At 43.1% G+C, this 14,190-nt stretch overlaps 1 protein-coding gene across 2 annotated transcripts in view; it reads left to right on the top strand.

Annotated features, from left to right (window-relative positions):
* Window positions 1–14,190, top strand: part of dlec1 (DLEC1 cilia and flagella associated protein) — an 81,322-nt gene that overhangs the window by 13,267 nt on the left and 53,865 nt on the right. For both annotated transcript variants that reach the window (XM_042298658.1, XM_042298657.1), the window contains exon 9: window positions 5,065–5,152. In XM_042298658.1, coding sequence (XP_042154592.1) covers window positions 5,065–5,152 — 88 coding nt within the window. The remainder of the gene's footprint in view (window positions 1–5,064; window positions 5,153–14,190) is intronic.

The following is a 14,190-nucleotide window of genomic DNA, read 5'->3' as shown; positions in this document are numbered from 1 at the left end:
TATGGACTTTTTCAAACAAAACAAACATTTATTGTGGAACTGGGATTCCTGGGAGTGCATTCTGATGAAGATCATCAAAGGTAAGTGAATATTTATAATGCTATTTCTGACTTCTGTTGACCTCACAACATGGCGGGTATCTTTATGGCTTGTTTTGGTCTCTGAGCGCTGTACTCAGATTATAGCATGGTGTGCTTTTTCGGTAAAGCTTTTTTGAAATCTGACACAGCGGTTGCATTAACTTCTTGGATATAGGGGGCGCTCTTTTAATTTATGGATAAAAAAACGTGCCCGTTTTAAGCGCAATATTATGTCACGAAAAGATGCTCGACTATGCATATAATTGGCAGCTTTGGAAAGAAAACACTAAGGTTTCCAAAACTGCAAAGATTATCTGTGAGTGCCACAGAACTCATGCTACAGGCGAAACCAAGATGAAACTTCAACCAGGAAATGGGCAGAATTTTTGAAGCTCTGTTTCCCTTTGTCTCATTATATGGCTGTGAATGCGCCGGGAATGAGCCTGCCCTTTCTATCATTTCTCCAAGGTGTCTGCAGCATTGTGACGTATTTGTAGGCATATCATTGGAAGATTGGCCATAAGAGACTACATTTACCAGGTGTCCGCCCGGTGTCCTTTGTCTAACTTGGTGCGTGATCTACAGTCATCCAGTGATTGAGAGGAGAGGAGGCTTTCAACTAACGATAAATCATGAAGAGATGTGAAAAACACCCTGAGGATTGATTCTAAACAACGTTTACCATGTTTCAGTCGATATTATGGTGTTAATTTGGAAAAAAGTTTGGCGTTTTGAATACTGAATTTTCTGTTTTTTTTGGTAGCCAAACGTGACGCACCAAACTGAGCAATTTCTCCTAAACAAATAATCTTTCAGGAAAAACTGAGCATTTGCTATCTGAGTCTCCTCATTGAAAACATCTGAAGTTCTTCAAAGATAATGATTTTATTTGAATGATTTTCTGTTTTTTGTGAAAATGTTGTCTGCTGATGCTAACGCTAAATGCTACGCTAGCCACGCTAGCTGTTACACAAATGCTTATTTTGCAATGGTTGTGAAGCATATTTTGAAAATCTGAGATGAGTGTTAACAAAAGGCTAAGCTTGAGAGCTAGCATATTCATTTCATTTGCGATTTTCATGAATAGTTAACGTTGCGTTATGGTAATGAGCTTGAGGCTGTATTCACGATCCCGGATCCGGGATGGCTCGACGCAGGAAGTTAAGGAGAAGTTTATCTAAAGTTCCATGCATAACACTTGTATCTTTTTATCAATATTTATTATGAGTATTTCTGTAAATTGATGTGGCTCTCTGCAAAATCACTGGATGTTTTGGAAGCAAAACATTATTGAACATAATGCGCCAATGTAAACAGATTTTTGGATATAAATATGAACTTTATCTAACAAAACATACATGTATTGTGTAACATGAAGTCCTATGAGTGCCATCTGATGAAGATCATCAAAGGTTAGTGATTCATTTTATCTCTTTCTGCTTTTTGTAACTCTCTTTGGCTGGAAAATGGCTGCGTTTTTCTGTGACTAGGTGCTGACCTAACAAAATCGCATGGTATGCTATTGTCGTAAAGCCTTTTTGAAATCGGACACTGTGGTGGGATTAACAACATATTTATATTTTAAAATAGTGTAAAATACATGTATGTTTGAGGAATTTTAATTATGAGATTTCTGTTTGAATTTGGCGCCCTGCACTTTCACTGGCTGTTGTCATATCGATCCCGTTAACGGGATCTCAGCCGTGAGAAGTTTCTGTGCTGTTTCACAAAAGTTCTGAACCTATATACATTTTACGGACAAAGTATATTTTACATGAGTTATCTTGTTATTAGTCCCACCCTTCAGTTCCATTCAACCCCACCCATCTATCTCTTAACACCATCCAGTTTTGATTTCTATTTTCCATTTTTCAACGGTGCTGTGATGTTTCACAAAAGTTCTGAACCTTTATATTCCCATAGTCTCTACAGATTTTGCTAAGAGTATTATTATATTATTGATCAATTGACTATGACTTTTCAAATCACCCAGTAGTGCTTTCTGCAGCATTAGTTCAAAGTAATGTTGCAATTCTTCATCCATTACTGGACCTGTGCCCAAAAACAAGCTTCATATGGACTGGACCAAAACAAACAATCTAATGACTGCACAAAATGTGCAGAGCTGGGAAGGTTGTTTATTTATTTGATTTATTTCACCTTTTTTTTAACCAGGTAGGCTAGTTGAGATCAAGTTCTCATTTACAACTGCGACCTGGCCAATATAAAGCATATCAGTGTGAACAGACAACACAGAGTTACACATGGAGTAAACAATTAACAAGTCAATAACACAGTAGAAGAAAAAAAAGTCTATATACATTGTGTGCAAAAGGCATGAGGAGGTAGGCAAATAATTACAATTTTGCAGATTAACACTGGAGTGATAAATGATCAGATGGTCATGTACAGGTAGAGATACTGGTGTGCAAAAGAGCAGAAAAGTAAATAAATAAAAACAGTATGGGGATGAGGGAGGTAAATTGGGTGGGCTATTTACCGATGGACTATGTACAGCTGCAGCGATCGCTTTAGCTGCTCAGATAGCAGATGTTTGAAGTTGGTGAGGGAGATAAAAGTCTCCAACTTCAGCGATTTTTGCAATTCGTTCCAGTCACAGGCAGCAGAGAACTGGAAGGAAAGGCGGCCAAATGAGGTTTTGGCTTTAGGGATGATCAGTGAGATACACCTGCTGGAGCGCTACGGGTGGGTGTTGCCATCGTGACCAGTGAACTAAGGCGGAGCTTTACCTAGCATGGACTTGTAGATGACCTGGAGCCAGTGGGTCTGGCGACGAATATGTAACGAGGGCCAGCCGACTAGAGCATACAGGTCGCAGTGGTGGGTGGTATAAGGTGCTTTAGTAACAAAAAGGATGGCACTGTGTTAAACTGCATCCAGTTTGCTGAGTAGAGTATTGGAAGCTATTTTGTAGATGACATCGCCAAATTCGAGGATCGGGAGGATAGTCAGTTTTACTAGGGTAAGTTTGGCGGCGTGAGTGAAGGAGGCTTTGTTGCGGAATAGAAAGCCGACTCTAGATTTGATTTTAGATTGGAGATGTTTGATATGAGTCTGGAAGGAGAGTTTGCAGTCTAGCCAGACACCTAGGTACTTATAGATGTCCACATATTCTAGGTCGGAACCATCCAGGGTGGTTGTAGCCCCCTTATACTGTATATAACATTCAATTGGTTGGAAGAATTTTGTATAATTTAAATTGAAAAGTTCATAAACCATGTGCCAAGGAATCACTACATCGAATCTCTTCCCAACTATTTCGCAATCTATAGTGCCTTCGGAAAGTATTCAGACCCCTTGACTTTTTCCACATTTTGTTACGTTACAGCCTTATTCTCAAATGTATTAAGTAGTCCCCCCCCCATCAACCTACACACAATACCCCATAATGACTAAGCAAATCAGGTTTTGAAATTTTTAGTAATTTATTAAAAATAATCTATCACTTTTGCATTAGTATTCATCCCCTTTACTTAGTACTTTGTTGACGCACCTTTGGCAGCGATTACATCATTGAGTCTTCTTGGGTATGATGCTACAAGCTTGGCACACCTGTATTTGGAGAGTTTTTCCCATTCTTCTCTGCAGATCCTCAAGCTCTGTCAGGTTGGACGGGGAGTGTTGCTGCACTTCTTTGCTTTATCTTGGCCAGGTTGCAGTTGTAAATCAGAACTTGTTCTCAACTGGCCTACCTGGTTAAATTTTAAGGTGAAATGTATATATATATATATTTTTGAACGTCTGGGCTCTGGCTAGGCCACTCAAGAACATTCAGAGACTTGTCCTGAAGTCACTCCTGCATTGTCTTGGCTGTGTGCTTAGGGTCATTGTCCTGTTGGAAGGTGAACCTTCACCCCCAGTTTGAGGTCCTGAGCGCTCTGGAGCAGGTTTTCATCAAGGATCTCTCTGTACTTTGCTCCGGTTATCTTTCCCTCGATCCTGACTAGTCTCCCAGTCCTTGCCGCTGAAAAACATCCCCACAGCATGATGCTGCCACCACCATGCTTCACCGTAGGGATAGTGCCAGGTATACTCCAAGCGTGATGCTTGAAATTAAGGCCAAATAGCTCAGTCTTGGTTTCATCAGACCAGAGAATCTTGTTTCTGATGATCTGAGAGTCTTTAGGTGCCTTTTGGCAAATTCCATGCAGGCTGTCATGTGCATTTTACCGTCTGGCCACTCTAGCATAAAGGTCTGATTGGTGGAGTGCTGCAGAGATGGTTGTCCTTCTGGAAGGTTCTCCCATCTCCACAGAGGATCTCTGGAGCTCTGTCAGAGTGACTATCAGGTTCTTGGTCACCTTCCTGACCTAGGCCACTCTCCCCGATTGCTCAGTTTGGCCAGCTCTAGGAAGAGTCTTGGTGGTTCCAAACATCTATTTAAAGAGTGATGGAGGCCACTGTGTTCTTGGAGACCTTCAATACGGCAGGAATGTTTTGGTACCCTTCCCCAGATCTGTGCCTCAACACAATCCTGTCTTGGAGCTCTACAGACAATTCCTTCAACCTCATGGCTTGGTGTTGGCTTTGACATGCACTGTCAACTGCGGGACCTTATATAGACAGGTGTGTGCTTTTCCAAATCATGTCCAATCAATTGAATATACCACAGGTGGTCTCCAATCAAGTTGTAGAAACATCCCAAGGGTGATCAATGGAAACAGGATGAACCTGACCTCAATTTCAAGTCCCATAGCAAAGTTGCTAACTTAACAAAATGTGGAAAAAGTTGAGGGGTCTAAATAGTTTCCTCAGGCACTGTGTCTACATGTTGTCATAACATTCCAGGACTGTTGTCTAGTGTTTCTCTTGTCATTGTACTCATAAGATCTCTGATATTCCCTGGTTTTGTTGAACTACAACCCTGTGATTCTGGTTCACCAAGGCTTCAATAAACGACGACAGTGGAATCCATTATTTGCAACGATTGACCTCTCCCTCTCCTCTCCTCTTCCTCCTTCAGACTACAGTGGAGCTGAGGAACATGACTGCTACCAGCCGACATGTCCGGGTCCTCCCCCCCACCACCCCTCACTTCTCCCTGGGTCTCGGTCAGTGCTCTAACCCCCCCCAACCACCCCTCACTTCTCCCTGGGTCTCGGTCTGTACTCTAACCTCCCCCACCACCCCTCCCTTCTCCCTGGGTCTCGGTCAGTACTCTAACCTCCCCCCACCACCCCTCACTTCTCCCTGGGTCTCGGTCAGTACTCTAACCCCCCACCACCCCTCACCTCCTCTAACCCCCCTACCACCACTAACCCTAACCTTCCCCCTTCCCTTCCCCTAACCCTCCCCCACCACTAACCCTAAACACCACCCCCTCCCTCTGTCTATGTTTCAGGAACATATCCAGTGTTTTATAGGGGCGTTTCAGGAACGTATCCAGTGTTTTATAGGGGCGTTTCAGGAACGTATCCAGTGTTTTATAGTGGGGGCGTTTCAGGAACGTATCCAGTGTTTTATAGGGGCGTTTCAGGAACGTATCCAGTGTTTTATAGGGGCGTTTCAGGAACGTATCCAGTGTTTTATAGGGGCGTTTCAGGAACGTATCCAGTGTTTTATAGGGGCGTTTCAGGAACGTATCCAGTGGTTTATAGGGGAGTTTCAGGACATATGAATTGGTATGGAAAACATATATTCATAAATGTAACTGTTACCTGAAGGAGGGAACGAGGTATCAACGACCAATCATATTCACCTGAAAAAAGTGAAATCACACCCAACAGGCCAATGCATGCCCGAGCCCGGCCTCAGAAGTCCTCCTTCCTGGCTAATACCGGGGCTTGCATTCATTTCCTCAATTCAGTACTGCACTTCAGCATGCCCAAAATCCCCTGTTTTCACTGGGGCAAAATATGTTATACATTTTTTCCTCCTTCAGGAAACGGTAGTTATATTTATAACTGTACGTTCCCTTTCAGTCGTCATTTGGTTTAACCTCTTATGGCTGCATCCCTTGTTCTCAATTTCCGCCTGAAGACATACCCTAATCTAACTGCCTGTAGCTCAGCCCCAGAGGCAAGGATATGCATATTCTTGGTATCATTTGAATGGAAACATTCTGAAGTTTGTGGAAATGTTAATTGAATGTAGGAGAATATAACACAGTAGATCTGTTGGAAGAAAAGAGAAAGAAAGAGCATACGTTTTTTATTGTTGTAGCATCATCTTTCACATGTACTAGAATAGGATGCTGGAGATAATTTTGATGGATAACACAAGAGGGCAACTGTAGGTGTGCAAAGTTTCAGACTGATAACTTCATGAATGAGTGAGCTACATGACATTTAGCATGAAGTCAACCAGGTGTCCCACACAAGTTGTCCAAATGTACCCAAGTGGCCGAATTGGTGAAATGACCTATAGCTATATACAACAGTGCAAATAACTATATACAACATATCAAAAAGCAATTCTAACACACAAAAAAAAAAATATAAAAAATGTAAATTCTTTTCAATAAAAACAGTACACCCTTTGGAAGTCCTCTACACAATATTTTGCTGCCTGTGCCATGTCCCATAGCAGTCTCTTTCTGATGTAAAGCAGAGGCAAACTGAACAAGTGGTGCAGGTCATGCGACACAGAACACAACGACGCCTCCATGCTATGCCCTTTTGGCCCTGAGGCACAGTCATGCCTGCAGTAATGAACTGTGGCATATGAACACTACTGGAGACAGGAGTAGAGGGGGCAGAGGTAGAGCGGGCAGCTTGGCACCAGGGGCTCCCAGTCGGAGTTGCTATCACTGTGAAAGAAAACATAAACAAAAATATTTGTATTGTATGAGCCTTTTATCATCACATAAAATAAACAGATGTATTGTATAGAGCAGAGGGAACAGTCACTAAGGTGAAGTGCTGTTCCATTCAACTCCAGCCATTGTTGTGGGCCTGCCCTCCCCCGAAGCGCACCCAATGGCTATTTCATATGGAAATGGAGAGGAGTAGCAAGCGCAGTGGCCATGTGTGTGTTTGCTGTTCTACTCCATTCCATTTGAATAAAAAAATTGAAAATGTATGTATCTGAGATCTGATATATACAAACAAACCACACATTTCATTGCAAAATATGTATATATAAAAAAATATATATATACACTGCTCAAAAAAATTAAGGGAACACTAAAATAACACATCCTAGATCTGAATGTATTAAATACTTATTTCTTTACATAGTTGAATGTGCTGACAACAAAATCACACAAATTATCAATTGAAATCAAATTTATCAACCCATGGATCTGAATTTGGAGTCACACTCAAAATTAAAGTGGAAAACCACACTACAGGCTGATCCAACTTCGATGTAATGTCCTTAAAACAAGTCAAAATTAGGCTCAGTAGTGTGTGTGTGTGGCCTCCACGTGCCTGTATGACCTCCCTACAACGCCTGGGCATGCTCCTGATGAGGTGGCGGATGGTCTCCTAAGGGATCTCCTCCCAGACCTGGACTAAAGCATCCGCCAACTCCTGGACAGTCTGTGGTGCAATGGTGGATGGAGCGAGACATGTCCCAGATGTGCTCAATTGGATTCAGGTCTGGGGAACGTGCGGGCCAGTCCATAGCATCAATGCCTTCCTCTTGCAGGAACTGCTGACACACTACAGCCACATGAGGTCTAGCATTGTCTTGCATTAGGAGGAACCCAGGGACAACCGCACTAGTATATGGTCTCACAAGGGGTCTGAGGATCTCATCTCGGTACCTAATGGCAGCCAGGCTATCTCTGGTGAGCACATGGAGGGCTGTGCGGCCCCCCCAAAAAATGCCACCCCACACCATGACTGACCCATCACCAAACCGGTCATACTGGAGGATGTTGCAGGCAGCAGAACGTTCTCCACGGCGTCTCCAGAGTCTGTCACATGTGCTCATCTGTGAAGAGCACAGGGCGCCAGTGGCGAATTTGCCAATCTTGGTGTTCTCTGGCAAATGCCAAACGTCCTGCACGGTGTTGGGCTGTAAGCACAACCCCCACCTGTGGACGTCGGGCCCTCATACCACCCTCATGGAGTCTGTTTCTGACCGTTTGAGCAGACACATGCACATTTGAGGCCTGCTGGAGGTAATTTTGTAGGGCTCTGGCAGTGCTCCTTGTACAAAGGCGGAGGTAGCGGTCCTGCTGCTGGGTTGTTGCCCTCCTATGGCCGCCTCCACGTCTCCTGATGTACTGGCCTGTCTCCTGGTATCGCCTCCATGCTCTGGACACTACGCTGACAGACACAGCAAACCTTCTTGCCACAGCTCTCATTGATGTGACATCCTGGATGAGCTGCACTACCTGAGCCACTTGTGGCTCAGGTAGACTCCGTCAAATGCTACCACTAGAGTGAAAGCACCGCCAGCATTCAAAAGTGACCAAAACATCAGCCAGGAAGCATAGGAACTGAGAAGTGGTCTGTGATTATCACCTGCAGAACCACTCCTTTTATTGGGAGAGGTCTTGCTAATTGCCTATTTCCACCTGTTGTCTATTCCATTTGCACAACAGCATGTGCAATTTATTGTCAATCAGTGTTGCTTCCTAAGTGGACAGTTAGATTTCACAGAAGTGTGATTGACTTGGAGTTACATTGTGTTGTTTAAGTGTTCCCTTTGTTTTTTTGAGCAGTGTGTAGATATATATACAGTGGGGCAAAAAAGTATTTAGTCACCCACCAATTGTTCTCATTGCCAACAAAGGGTATATAACAAAGTATTGAGAAACTTTTGTTATTGACCAAATACTTATTTTCCACCAAAATTTGCAAATAAATTCATTAAAAATCCTACAATGTGATTTTCTGGATTTGTTTTCTCATTTTGTCTGTCATAGTTGAAGTGTACATATGATGAAAATTACAGGCCTCATCTTTTTAAGTGGGAGAACTTGCACAATTGGTGTCTGACTAAATACTTTTTTGCCCCACTGTATATATATATTTATATTTCATAAAACTGCATTAGCACTTACCCTTCCAGAAGTACGTCCTGTCCTTGCAGAAACAGCTCCACAGCTCCTGTTTGAATCATAACACTCAACGATTCCTCAAACAAAAAATCTCTCACTTTCCCGATCAATCTCTTCTATAATCTGGTGCAATTACTTAGACTTGGACTTCGCTTTTCCTGATTTATTCGCCATGATGTCTTCAATGAAATCGTTGAAAATACAACTTTCCAAAATACTACTGCGTGTAACAAGCGTCACAGCAACTCCTCTGATAGTCAAGGCGAGAATGGAGTTCGTTACGCGTGCATTTACAAACAAGGAATGGTGGTCCAACCCAAAACCATTACATTCTGGCATTTACCTCAGCTCATTGGCGATCTACCCAGCTAGATTTCAAGAAGATCAGTGGTCATTGGGCAGAAATACAGTCAATCAACGAAGCTTCGCTAAAATTATTGGTGCGCAAGGTAGTCATTGCTCGTTGTCTTCAAATCAGCTCACTTCGGTCAATACTCCCCGCAAAAAAAACAATGAAGTTTGGCTGTGTTGCAAACATCCAGAGGAATGCACTGAAACCAACCATGACTAGATAAACAATTGTTTACAGTTTGTAATTACGTCGAATGCTCCGTAAAAAATTGATAGAGATGGAATTCATGGCACACACGGGTCACAAAATGTTTCGATTTAGGCTATAAAAATGGATTTTATCATAGAAAACGGCACTTCATTTGATCACTGGGACCCTCAGGAAGAGAAATAACTGACCTCTAAACAGGTCAACATTCACAAGGCCGAAGGGCCAGACTGATTAACAGGACGTGTAATCAGAGCATGCGTGGACCAACTGGCAAGTGTCTTCACTGGCATTTTCAACCTCTCCCTGAACGAGTCTGTAATGCCTACGTGTTTCAAGCAGACCACCATAGTCCCTGTGCCCATGAAAGCGAAGGTAACCTGCCTTAATTACTACCGCCCCGAAGCACTCACGTCGGTAGCCAGGAATTTCTTTGGAAGGCTGGTCATGGCTCACATCGACACCATCCCTAGACCCACTCCAAATTGTATACCGCCCCAACCGATCCACAGATGACACAATCTCAATTGCACTCCAGACTGCCCTTTCCCACCTGGACAAAAGGAACACCTATGTGAGAATGCTGTTCATTGACTACAGATCAGTGTTCAATACCATAGTGCCAACAAAGCTCATCACTAAGCTACGGACTCTGGGACTAAACACCTCCCGGTGGATCCTGGACTTCCTGACAGGTCGTCCCCAGGTGGTGAGGGTAGGTAGCAACACATCTGCCATGCTGATCCTCAACACTGGAGCTCCCCAGGGGTGCGTTCTCAATCCCCTCTGGTACTCCCTGTTCACCCATGACTGCCAAGGACAACTCCAACAGCATCATTAAGTTTGCTGACGACACAACAGTGGTAGGCCTGATCACTGACAACGATGAGACCGCCTATAGGGAGGAGGTCAGACTGCCAGGACAACAAACTCTCCCGCAATGCGAGCAAGACAAAGGAGCTGATCGTGGACTACAGGAAAAGGACTGTTGAACAAGCCCCCATTCACATCGACTGGGCTGTAGTGGAGCGAGTCGAGAATTTCAAGTTCCTTGGTGTCCACATCACCAACAAACTTTCATGGTCCAAACTCACCAAGACAGTCGTAAAGAAGGCACGGCAACACCTTTTCCCCCTCAGGAGACGAAAAAATGGGTCCCCAGATCCTCAACAAAAATCTACAGCTGCACCAGGGAGAGCATTCTGACCGGTTGCATCACCACCTGGCATGGCAATTGCTCAGCATCTGACCGTAAGGCGCTACAGAGGGTAGTGCATAATGTCAAGTATATCACTGGGGCCAAGCTTCCTTCCATTCAGCACCTATATACTAGGCGGTGTTAGAGGAAGGTCTAGAAAATTGTCAAAGACTCCAGGCACCCAAGTCATAGACTGTTCTCTCTGCTACCGCACGGCAAGCTATATTAGAGCATCACCTCTGGGTCCAAAAGGCTCCATAACCGCTTCTACCCCCAAACCATAAAACTGCTGGACAACTAATCAAATGGCTACCTGGACTATTTACATTGACACCCGCCTTTGTTATTACACTGCTGCTACTTGCTGTTTATTATCTTTGCATAGTCACTTCACCCCTACCTACATGTACAAATGACCTCGACTAACCTGTAGCCCAGCACATTGACTGTATATAGCCACGTTATTGTTATTTTATTGTGTTACAGTTGATTTTATTTTTTACTTTAGTTTTTAGTAAATATTTTCTGAAAACCATTTCTTGAACCAGTGTTGGTTAAGGGGTTGTAAGTAAGCATTTCACGTAAGGGCTACACCTGTTGTAGTCGGCACATGTGACAAATACAATAGGATTTGAATTGATTTAGTGTTCCATTATTAAAGTGACCAGTGATTCCATGTCTATGTATACAGGGCAGCAGCCTCTAAGGTGCAGGGTTGAGTAACCGGGTGGAAGCCGTGATGGCTAATTTAACACTCTGATGTCCTTGAGATAGAAGCTGTTTTCCAGTCTCTCTGTCCCAGCTTTGATGCACCTGTACTGACCTCGTCTTCTGGATGATAGCGGGGTGAACAGGCCGTGTCTCGGGTGGTTGATGCCCTTGATGATTTTCTTGACCTTCTTGTGACACCGGGTGCTGTAGATGTCCTGGAGGGCAGGCAGTGTGCCCGCGGTCATGCGTTGGGCAGACCGCACCACCCTCTGGAGAGCCCTGTGGTTGTGGACGGTGCAGTTGCCGTACCAGGCAGCGATACAGCCCGATAGGATGCTCTCAATGGTGCATCTGTAGAAGTTTGTGAGGGTCTTAGGGGACAAGCTGAATGTTTTCAGCCTCCTGAAGGTCTTCACTGTGTGGGTGGACCATTTCAGATTGTCAATGATGTGTACGCTGAGAAACTTGAAGCTTTTTAGCTTCTCCACTGCAGTGCCATCGATGTGGGGGAGTGCTCCCTCTGCTGTCTCCTGAAGTCCACGATCAGCTCCTTAATTTTGTTGACGTCGAGGGAGAGGATATTTTCCTGGCGCCAAACCGCCAGTGCCCTCACCTCCTCCCTGTGATAATGCATCAGACCTACAGCATGAACCTCAGTCCTACTGTTTTTATTAGTGTAATGTTACATAGGCTTACATTTTTGAAGTCAGCTGTAGAGAGAGTCTATTTACACCAGATGATAAATAGTGAAGTGAAGAACAAACACCATTGTAAATACAACCCATATTTATGTTTATTTATTTTCCCTTTTGTACTTTAACCATTTGCACATCGTTACATCAATGTATATACAGTTGAAGTCGGAAGTTTACAGACACACTCAGGTTGGAGTCATTAAAAATCGTTTTTCAACCACTCCACAAATATCTTGTTAACAAACTATAGTTTTGGCAAGTCGGTTAGGACATCTACTTTGTGCATGACACAAGTAATTTGTCCAACAATTGTTTACAGACAGATTACTTCACTTATAATTCACTGTATCACAATTCCAGTGGGTCAGAAGTTTACATACACTAAGTTGACTGGGCCTTTAAACAGCTTGGAAAATGATGTCATGGCTTTAGAAGCTTCTGATAGGCTAATTGACATATTTCGAGTCAATTGGAGGTGTACCTAGGGCTTGAAATACATCCACAACTTCAAACTCAGTGCCTCTTTGCTTGACATCATGGGAAAATCAAAAGAAATTAGCCAAGACCTCAGAAAAAAAATTGTAGACCTCCACAAGTCTGGTTCATCATTGGGAGCAATTGCCAAACGCAAGTTTGCGTACCACAATAGTACGCAAGTATAAACACCATGGGACCACACAGCCATCATACCGCTCAGGAAGGAGACGCGTTCTGTCTCCTAGAGATGAACGTACTTTGGTACGAAAAGTGAAAATCAATCCCAGAACAACAGCAAATGACCTTGTGAAGATGCTGGAGGAAACGGGTACAAAATATCTATATCCACAGTAAAACGAGTCCTATATTGACATAACCTGAAAGGCCGCTCAGCAAGGAAGAAGCCACTGCTCCAAAACCGCCATAAAAAAGCCAGACTACGGTTTGCAACTGCACATGGGGACAAAGATCGTACTTTTTGGAGAAAAGTCTTCTGGTCCGATGAAACAAAAATAGAACTGTTTGGCCATAATGACCATCGTTATGTTTGGAGGAAAAAGGGGGAGGCTTGCAAGCCGAAAAACACTATCCCAACCGTGAAGCACGGGGGTGGCAGCATCATGTTGTGTGGGTTCTTTGCTGCAGGAGGGACTGGTGCACTTCACAAAATAGATGGCGTGATGAGGACAGAAAATTGTGGAAATATTGAAGCAACATCTCAAGACATCAGTCAGGAAGTTAAATCTTGGTCGCAAACTGTTTTCCAAATGGACAATTACCCCAAGCATACTTCCATTGTTGTGGCAAATTGGCTTAAGGACTACAAAGTCAAGGTATTGGAGTGGCCATCACAAAGCCCTGACCTCAATCCCATTGAAAATTTGTGGGCAGAACTGAAAAGGAGGCCTACAAACCTGACTCAGTTACACCAGCTCTGTCAGGAGGATGGGCCTCATGCTTCTACACCTGCATTGTTTGCTGTTTGGGGTTTTAGGCTGGGTTTCTGTACAGCACTTTGATATATCAGCTGATGTAAGAAGGGCTATATAAATACATTTGATTTATTTCGGCGACTCAAAACGTTTGATCCAAGTCAAACAATTTAAAGGCAATGCTACCAAATAATAATTGAGTGTATGTGAACTTCTGACCCACAGAGAATGTGATTAAATAAATTAAAGCTGAAATAAATAATTATATTATTCTGACATTTCACATTCTTAAAATAAAGTGGTGATCCTAACTGACCTAAGACAGGGAATTTTTTACTAGGATTAAATGTCAGGAATTGTGAAACTGATTTTAAATGTATTTGGCTAAGGTGTATGTAAACCTCTGACTTCAACTGTATACATAATATGACATTTGTAATGTCTTTGTTCTTTTGGAACTTTTGTGAGTAATGTTTACTGTTCATTTTTGTTGTTTATTTCACTTTTGTTTATTATCTACTTCACTTGCTTTGGCAATGCTAACATATGTTTCCCATGCCAATA

The sequence above is a fragment of the Oncorhynchus tshawytscha genome, linkage group LG16, assembly GCF_018296145.1.
Source record: "Oncorhynchus tshawytscha isolate Ot180627B linkage group LG16, Otsh_v2.0, whole genome shotgun sequence".
NCBI lineage: Eukaryota > Metazoa > Chordata > Actinopteri > Salmoniformes > Salmonidae > Oncorhynchus > Oncorhynchus tshawytscha.
The sequence above is the reverse complement of the archived record's forward strand: the minus strand, read 5'-3'. Positions and strand labels throughout refer to the sequence as shown.